General features: G+C 36.9%; 1 protein-coding gene across 1 annotated transcript; it reads left to right on the forward strand.

Annotated features, from left to right (window-relative positions):
• Nucleotides 1-2,277: 2,277 nt before the first annotated feature.
• LOC310774558 (LIM/homeobox protein Lhx1-like) lies at nucleotides 2,278-7,063 on the forward strand (the record flags this gene model as incomplete). Its single annotated transcript, XM_083634649.1, has 5 exons — nucleotides 2,278-2,447; nucleotides 3,379-3,599; nucleotides 4,202-4,473; nucleotides 5,714-5,867; nucleotides 6,690-7,063. The coding sequence occupies 5 exons, from the start codon at nucleotides 2,278-2,280 to the stop codon at nucleotides 7,061-7,063; spliced, it is 1,191 nt and encodes a 396-aa protein (XP_083490775.1).
• Between the last annotated feature and the right edge of the window lie 2,870 nt (nucleotides 7,064-9,933).

The raw sequence follows: 9,933 nt of genomic DNA on the forward strand, positions 1-9,933 counted from the left end.
TCAAGTCATGCACATTAAAGTCATGCAGCCACAACCAGCTGTTTCTATAAAACTTCGAAACCAAAAAACGTCAATATGCCTCTTTTGCTTTGTTCTTTTTTAATATTTTGCTGATGTAAACCATTTGGCCTTACAAAAAACACAATAAAAAAATAAACAAGTAAAAAAATATTTTCTAACTGAAAATTCCCAGGTCTCATACTGTCGTCGGCTGTGCAGATTTCCCCCGGTGTCAGCTATCAGGCCTAACAGAGCTTGGAAGCTGCGCTATCTCCGTCCCCAGCGCACCACCACTGCGATACCATCTTTAGGGGACAGCCTATCACTAGATATTATAACCATTAGTGAGCATTGTCCTTTCACCCGAAATGAAGAATAATGCTGGGATATAACAGTATATGAAAAGCTTGTGTTTAGATAGACGCTTAGCATCCTCTTTCCACATCCTGCTGATAATTTGTCATAATGTCACCGATTCAGTTACCCCAAAGGCTTTAATTTGAAACATTACTATTAATTCATATAATATAAATTCTCAGTGTGGCATATACCGGTCTTGAGCAACATAAGCCATCCATCCGACCATTTCGCAACTTGGGGCACAAACGAGGGGGGGGGGGGGGGGGTGGTAATATTATTAGTAGTAGTAGTAGTAGTAGTAGTAGTAGTAGTAGTATTACAGAACACTGATATTCTATAAAGATGTATTTATTTATGTATTTATTTTACAGGCATTTTATTTTAATATATTCCAAATGAAATCAAATGGAGGTATGTCAGACAAGAAATGAAATTATTCTTTGAGGCTTCTCCAATGAGCTTATATCATATTAAAATAACCTATATTGGTTTAACAAGAGCTAGCCTTTTTTGTCTGTGATTTCTTTCTTCAGTGCATAGTGGCTGACAAAAATAGCGTTTAATATAGGCTATATGGCTTCAAAGTGTAGCCTACTTAGGACGAATCAGCGTGACATGCAAAGTTGTGTGAACTGTCGCAGTTTTTTAAATGTAAACAGAGTCAGCCGGCTATAGACACTCAAGCCTCCCAAAGCTCACGCTCCATAGGATTCCGTTGCCAGTGCCACCCAGTGACGCGCTTTGTTTACCAAAATGCTGCTCGGCTGATCCCTCGTATACTTTTCATGCAACCGTTTTCCTCGAAATCAAGCTAAATTTTGCTCTAAGTTCTTCACGCGTTCTCAGCTCTGATTGGCTGCATGCAGTCACGTTCGAGAGCCATGTAGAAGAGTCGCGACACCTCCAATGGACCAGTTTTTTAGTCTCAAGAGGAAGTAAGGTTCTGGATTAAGCAGCACTGTCGAGTTGCAGCAAAAGTGGATGTTGTAAAAAGTCTGTTGTATTTTTTTTAATAGCCTATATAAAATTGTACATTATCAGCTTTATTTTAGCATTCAAAAGTTGCTCTGCGGTTCAAAGCGGAAAATCCCCAATCAACACACACCTGTGACCGGATAGCTAGCTTGTGAATGTGAATGTGAATGTGAATCAATGCGCAAACAGAAAATCACGCTCAGGATGTGTCGCCTAGCAACCACGCCATATGATTTAGCCACTGTTCAAGATTATAGTGTCTCTTGCAAGACAAACATAAAATAAACCAATTTCTTTTCTTTTCTTTTCTAGCAAAGAGTTGTTTTTATAAAAGCAAAGCTAACTTATTGCTAGCAATATGGTTCCAGTGCTGGCTGCTGGAGGTGAATGGGGAGGCTGCCTGGCTGCTCATAGGTTTTTGATGGAGATGACGTCACGGATTTCGGAATAGGCAAGCTTTAAGAGGTGCGCTCATCACTGCTGGCGCTTATAGACACATGAGTCAACACAGGGAAAATGGGACACAAATGCCAAGGCTGAGCGCATTGACAGTGTTTTACATGTTTTAGACAGCACTCATATTGCATGGCAGTGAGCTGATGAAAACTATAGGTATTTTGGTTTTATGTGCTTACCAACATCGCACATCACGGATCGTCTTGATGGGACGTCGCTGTCTCATTTTGCTTCAGAAATGCTGTCTTTCAGATTTGTTCAACAGTTAGGCTATCGTTCGGGGCCAACTATGGATGGTTCTACTGTGGAACAGAAATCTCGCGGATGATATAATTCTTGAGATTAATTTGGATGCATTGGATTTCCTGGATCGTATATGAACACTCAAGCAAGTCATCATTGAGGTGATCGAGACGACATCGGAGACGAAAACATCTTGCTCAGATAAACAGAAATATAACACTGGGCTGGAAATACTGCAAAAAAATGGTCCACTGTGCTGGCTGCGAAAGACCTATTGTCGATAGGTTTTTGCTCAAAGTTTTGGACAGACCATGGCACATCAAGTGTGTTCAGTGCTGCGAATGCAAATGCAATTTGACAGAGAAATGTTTTTCACGAGAAGGGAAACTGTATTGTAAGAATGACTTCTTTAGGTAAGCACCCGAAAATTGAAGTGCTTCGTCTGTGAAGTAAGAAACAATGACAAAATACACTTGTTAGCCCAATTTGAATCTTTATTTGAGACAAAAAGAAACAATTGCAATATAAAGCCTAATATGTAAATCTCCAGAGCCTATATAGCCTACACGAAACATCTGGAATGTTCGAATGATTGTTGATCCACCAAAGCTGGGGGTTATAATTATTAAAACTATCCCACCATGTTCTGTGATGAATTCAACTAAAACGATCCTTTGTTTACACTGTTGGGCATGGAGCCTGCATGGATGTTTGAGGGAATGGACCGTTTGTTTGCCGAGACGAGTGAAAATGTGATAGGTGGATTTAAATAATAAATCAGTTTGAAAGCCTTTGAAATCACAGAACAGAAGACATGCATGGTCTCTGAATATTCAAATAGGCCTCTTCAGTATGCACTTTAAATTGACGATATAGGCCATAACTTAAGGAATAACAGAATGCAGACTATAGGAGTTTATACGATTTGTGCTTATAGCATAGTGACTTTATATTATTTTTTAATCTATATTATGCCATCACTATTATTTAAAGATTTAACATAATGGTTTATATGCTCTGATAGTATCCTCGTACACTTTATAATAGGATTTGTTCTCCATAGCTTTTCGTAATACCTAATATAATTAAAGAAATTGTTGAATAAAAGTTTCTCAGTTGGATGTTAACCTGCAAGTTGAATTGCTTCACAGTTTACAGCAGGTTCTCACTCATTTCTTAGGCTACCCTATCCCTAATCAACGTATGTTCTATAGCTATTATTAGTACAAGCATAAACTCGCCAATATAAATACAAATCTGAATATTAACAAATTATCATCGACGACAGGCCTGTGATTCTATAGGTTACTTCTTCCCTCTGATTGCTCCTTCCCTTTCCCACAGGAGATTTGGGACGAAGTGTGGAGGCTGCGCCCAGGGAATTTCACCTAATGATCTGGTCCGGAGAGCCAAGAGCAAAGTGTTTCACCTGAACTGTTTCACCTGCGTGATGTGTCACAAACAGCTGTCCACCGGAGAGGAGCTATACATCCTGGACGAATTCAAGTTTGTTTGTAAAGAGGACTACCAGAACAACAACGGCAAGGATACCATCCTCCTCTCAGGTGATTCAACAGTACCATAAGCCCATGGAACAATACACGACTGGCTAAAAAAATAAAAAATAAAGTTATAATAATAATAAAAAGGCATGTATTTGTAGCCCAATACTAATTATCTGAGACTTTCAAAAATGATAATAATATCCTAAATATTATTGATGACCTCTTCACTGAGGAATGTATATGTTTTTCTCTTATCGAAAACACACTATTATTATTATTATTATCATTATTATTATTATTAATAATAATAATAATAATATTTGGTTATTATTAATAATAATAATGACAACAACAATAATAATGTTTATTATTATTTGTATTAGTGGTAGGCTATAGTTTTAAGTAGTAGTTGTAATAGTATTAGCCTTATTTTGAGTAAATATTTAATCTCTATAACATTTCTATAGTATTCTCAGGACTTTTAATATGTGGATCGTGCTTTTTTCTATCACTGCACAATCACTATTATGGTTTTCTTGTGATATAGGCTATATATCAAAAAACGAAAACTGTTTTTCCCCCAAAGTGTTTGCATATGATTTAGAACCTCAGAACCTGCAAATATTTGAGGGTTAATGTAATTTATGTTTCGCTCTCGACAGTCACGACATGCAGCGACCCAAGTTTGTCTCCAGACTCCCAGGACCCGCAGGATGACGGCAAGGACTCAGAAACGGGCCATTTGTCCGATAAGGAGGCGAACACCGAGAACGACGAGCAGGCCGTGGCTGGGAAGAGACGCGGGCCCCGGACCACCATCAAAGCCAAGCAGCTGGAGACCCTGAAGGCGGCTTTCACGGCCACTCCAAAACCCACCAGACACATCAGAGAGCAGCTGGCTCAGGAAACCGGCCTCAACATGAGAGTGATCCAGGTAACATAATAATAATAATAATAATAATAATAATAATAATAATAATAATAATAATAATAATAATAATAATAATAATAATAATAATAATAATAATAATAATAGGCTATATATATCTGCATCGACACCAGGGGCATCCATTCAGTAAACCGCAAGTCCTTCTATCTGATCATTTCCCCTTAAATAAACTACAAACCCCATAATAGCCTACAAAGACAGCCATCAGACAGCTAGCAACCAGACATCCATTATCGGACACTATTCTTTGCTGACGTGATTATTTTCCTCTTCCCCTGCAAAAATTGGACGACGACCCCCTACAGAACGTCAGTATTCCAACAGCTTAAGCAGTTTTGGAAACCTATCGGAGAGCAAAATCCATGGGGCGTCAATTCCTCGCTTGTCGACTATGAGCAATAATGACTGAGTTGACTATTAATTTGTCAGTGTGATAATGGACGCAGGTCACCATCTTGCTAACTATATAGTCTATAGACGGTTTTCACGGAATTGGGTTGCTATGGGAACAGTTTGAACCCTATCTTATTTCCTGTCAGCTATTGCATTAGCAAACATTGCAACAGGAAGTAAGCTAGGGGCAATTTTGAATGTTTATGTTGTCAAATTAAAAGCGTCTATAGGTTATTTTAGATGGCATCAAAATATTTTTTGGGAGAATTTATGATAAAAACGTTTACAATAACATTTGGACGCAAATATTGAAAAAGCCCAGCTGCAATAATGAAATCTGGAAGGACGCATATCCTTTTCGTTTTTAAATTAAAATGTAGGCTAGCACATCACAATTGTTACTCTTATTATGTTACTATTTATTTATTTATTTATTTATTTGTTTATTTATTTATTTAACTCAAACCACTTACATTTTTGTGGCATATCCACGCAGTGATTGAGTTAGGCTACAAAACAATGCCCCTAAAAAAAGGACAAGAACGGAAAAAACTAAATTTAGTTTTTTCCGTTCTTGGCCGTTAAGGCTGCCTAATTTTCCATAATATTCTGATATGGGAGGACACATCACAGAGACATAATATCATAATGTGTCTGCTGGTCTTATCGAGTTTGGAGTGACAATATCGTAAGCTATAGCCTATATTTTAATCTCCGAAATAGTCCTGTAATAGGGATTTATATAATAGCGCAGCCCAGCACCACAGCTATGAAACTAGAGAGTAATTGTGTAATCCAACTGAGCCTTTCTCTGTCTCACTGTGTGCCGAAGGTTTGGTTCCAAAACCGGAGGTCTAAAGAGAGGCGGATGAAGCAGCTGAGCGTGCTGGGCGCGCGGAGACACGCGTTTTTCCGCAGCCCGAGGAGGATGAGAGCGCTGGACAGACTGGAGCCAGGCGAGCTCGGACACTTCTCGTATTACGGAGGTCGGCATGTTTGGATAATGGTTCAGTGATCACTTTCTTCTTGTCATTCCTGCCTCAGCTTAGTTGATGGCAGTTGGCAGACCTAAACGGTATTTAATTTGCTGTGGATATCGAGGAAATAAACCTCTTCAAAGAAACATCTTCATGCTGTAATGGATATTTGAACGTCAATACATGCTAATCAAACACGTTTCTTTGGGTTGGTGTTAAAATAGGAAATTGGTTCTATTATAACTTTTCTAACATCAAGAATATACATGCATCATCAGCATGACTGAATAGTGAATAATGCATCAAAATGAGAAGAAAAACATACGTTTTGATTGTTGATTAGTTTGTTTGTGAGACATGTTGACATTGTTGAGACATATGAGCTACCTGATTTAATCAATCAATCAATCAATCAATCAATCAATCACACTATCTATCTATCTATCTATCTACAGTATCTATCTATATATATCTATCTATCTATCTACAGTAGGCTATCTATCAATCTATCTATCTATCTATCTATCTATCTATCATCCACTCCTTTTTGAACATGTATGTAAGTTGCTTATTTGGGTTTTTGTATTATTCTTAATTTATTTGATCTGTTTTTATCTTGCTTTTGTTTTATTTTGTTTTTAAACTTCTTCTTTTACATGTTCAAAATAAAGATTTTCAATCAATCTATCTATCTATCTATCTATCTATCTCTATGATAATCTATCTATCTATCTATCTATCTCTATGTATCTGTCATGTTTCGTTAACTCTTTATAATTAATCCAAGCCTGCTCTATGCACTAATCCAGATGTTGTTGTTTCTAAATGCAGATTATCCCAGTGAATACTACGGCTCTGGAGGAAACTATGAGTACTTCCAGGGTCCTCCTCCATCCCAGGCTCACACCCCAGCAGACCTGGGCTTTGTGCCCTCGTCCGTCCCTGCTGGCACCCCATTAGGAGCCATAGACCATCAGCACCCAGGGCACCACTGTCCTGGAGAGGTGCAGTGTTTCGACATAGTGTCTCACCATCCGGAAGACTCACCCAGTCCAGAACCCAATGGACCGGGCTCAATGCACAGCATCTCCAGTGAGATGTGTGGGCCCAGCACTCCCTTCACCACACTGTCCCTCAGTGACAACGGATACACCAACCAGCTGTCACAACCCTCTTCAGAAATGAGTGAAGGCACTGTCTGGTAGTCTGGCCAGCACTGAACTACACTACATGGCACAGGATGATTTAGGCAAATCAATCCTTTTTCATTATTAGTATGTTTAATATATGTAAATGTATTTATTTATTTATTTATTTATTTATTTATTTATTTATTTATTTATTTATTTATTTATTTATTTATTTATTAACATTGTATCTATCTATCTATCTATCTATCTATCTATCTATCTATCTATCTATCTATCTATCTATCTATCTATCTATCTGTTTGCTTAATTGTTTATTTATTACCCAATTAATACATTGCTTTAAAATTACTTGTCAATTTGACTCATTAATTCTTTAAAAAATAATGGGCCTCATTGATCAAGCAATAAACGTGATCAAAATATGAACAAAGCAAACAAATGTGTAGGCTGCAGATTTTTTTCATACACAATGATGAAAAACTGATGTCTGCCACAACTTCGACCTCACTGTTCTTTCAAAAGATGCATGTTCCTCAGTCTTTTAGCCCTTTAACATTTACACATATTGATCAACGAGGCCCTTTATTATCCATGTGTTCATGTCTTATCTTTTAAGAACAGATTATGATTGTGATGTTCAACAGATCAACATTTGACCAAAAGCCTCTCTCAGGGCCCCGGAAGTATTGTTGTTTATTTGTGGGACATTTGATTTAGTTTTATTCCTGCAGTATTATTTGATAGCAGCACAGATTGCCTTTAAAAGGATAACTTTAACAAGTTGAAAATCTAATATAGAAAGTAATTTGACTTTAAGATTAATTCAACCAGACAAATAATGGACAATTGTACAGAGCAGTCAACTGTTTACGTCAATTTACAGTATGGGGTTTGTAGTTTGAAACCTCTTGATTCAGATGGACAGACCATTTTAATGCAAACAAACCAAACTTTTGTATCTATTCTATTTATGTGGTTCCTCACTGTGCTAGTTTGTAATGTGTTCACTTGAAAAAAGATAGAACATACAAATAAACAGTTGCCAAATAAAACAGCACAAACCCTGCAAGTTCTCTGCACCTTCAGATGGGCGGTACACTACAGTATTATGAGATGTTCAGTTTTGCTCTTGATTCTCTGAGGATGTCTAGTGACAACAATTATTTGCAACAAACTGAACAGCCAAGATCCAAAATGTTGTTTTTGTCTTTATGTATAAAATGTCAAACTATTAAACATTGATGGTCACATACTGCCAGCAGCTGCTGTGTCTTTGAAATGTCTAATTTCATCAGATACTGTATTTGATTGTCACGATAAAGCTTATGTGATCACCAATGTGCAAGACCATTCACTGTATAATAAAACACTTGAAGAAAAACATGATTTGCAAATGATTTTCGAAAATTCATTTCTTGTTCTGTTCAAATATGTGATTATTAACACAGTGATTTTGCTATAAACTTTTTACACAATAGACCAAAAGTATTACATAACAAAGCAAAATGTTAATTATGCCCAATACAATACATATGTCGTGGACAATACTGTAGTATTTATAAACACCCTCAGCTGTTTTCCTGCTTCTGCAGTCAATGTAATCTGGTGACCAGTGGCAATATGTTAAAAAAAAAAAAAAGCTATATTCTTCAGTTTAGTTACAATAATCCAGCTGTTACTTGTCTGTATTTGAAATTTACTTGTGGCTTAACTATGCAAAAGACACATTTATTATAGGGAGACTGAGGCAAGTTGCCAAATGGCATGGATGGCACACAGGATATAACAACTAAAAGAGTTCAGTCGTACAAATGTGGTAAAGTTGAAAACATTTCATTTTTCGTTATAACCAATGTTTGTGCTGCATTTAAAGTGATTATTTTTTATTAGAAACAGATAAATGGTTTTAGATCAAGAATGCTAAGATTTGCTTTCCTCTGTTCCTTAGATTATTAAAGGGCAAAGGTTAATTTCTGATGTGGACCTGAGCAGATTGACACCAGCTAATTTCATGAATAATAATTTTTCCTTATACGGTATGTGATATGTTTTTAACGCTTTTATTTTCTTTTAATCTAAGCACATTGACTCTGACAACATGTCCTGTATACTCATGAGTCCAGGCCACTTTGAATAAGGTGGCCACCATAGGACGCAGACTCATTGCATTGATCAAGACTTTGAGTACATGTCACTATTATATCAGCATGATACTGTTGGGATTAGTTTGCTTTGGTTGGCTGTCACAGAATACAGCAACATTCTGACATTTATCTCTACCATTTCAAAGGCAATTGTCATGATATTTCAGAGGTTAGGTCATATGCCAAATTGCTCTCTAAACCCCAATTTTGGAAATATGTTGAACAGATGTGGACATAATTAAACAGCTGTCAAAATTAAGGGTTTTAATTGTTTAATTGCTGTAACAGCTACATTTCTATTGCACAGATTGCTAAATGATATCCCTATTGTCAAAATTCTAATGTTGTAAAATCAAGCTCTAATGAAAGTATATGTCAAGGGGTGTGAAGTTAGGGAGCATCTGTAGCCAGGTGTTTGTTTGCTGCAGTCAACAGAACTGGTGCAGTGTAGTGTTGCCATCACTGGCTATCAAGAGAAGATATCTAGCTACCAATCAATAAACTTTCAAATCCGCAAGGAATTTGTCAACATTCTTTTTTTATCACTTTGCAAACGCTAGTGAGCTGTCTAGATTGTAAAAGGGTTGATGTTGTCTCATTAGTATTGTGATTGTCAAGAAAGTGCACACAACAACACAGAAGCCTACAGTATGGTCACAGCTAAACTTTTCTTGCCTTGGTCACTTTTATCCATGATGATTTATCAAAATGTATCTAAATTACAACAATGCAAAGTGGGTCAAACAATAATGATCATGTAACCACAATCGAGCAAACAAA

This window comes from Poromitra crassiceps (assembly GCF_964638095.1).
Source record: "Poromitra crassiceps genome assembly, chromosome: 1".
Taxonomy (NCBI): Eukaryota; Metazoa; Chordata; class Actinopteri; order Beryciformes; family Melamphaidae; genus Poromitra; species Poromitra crassiceps.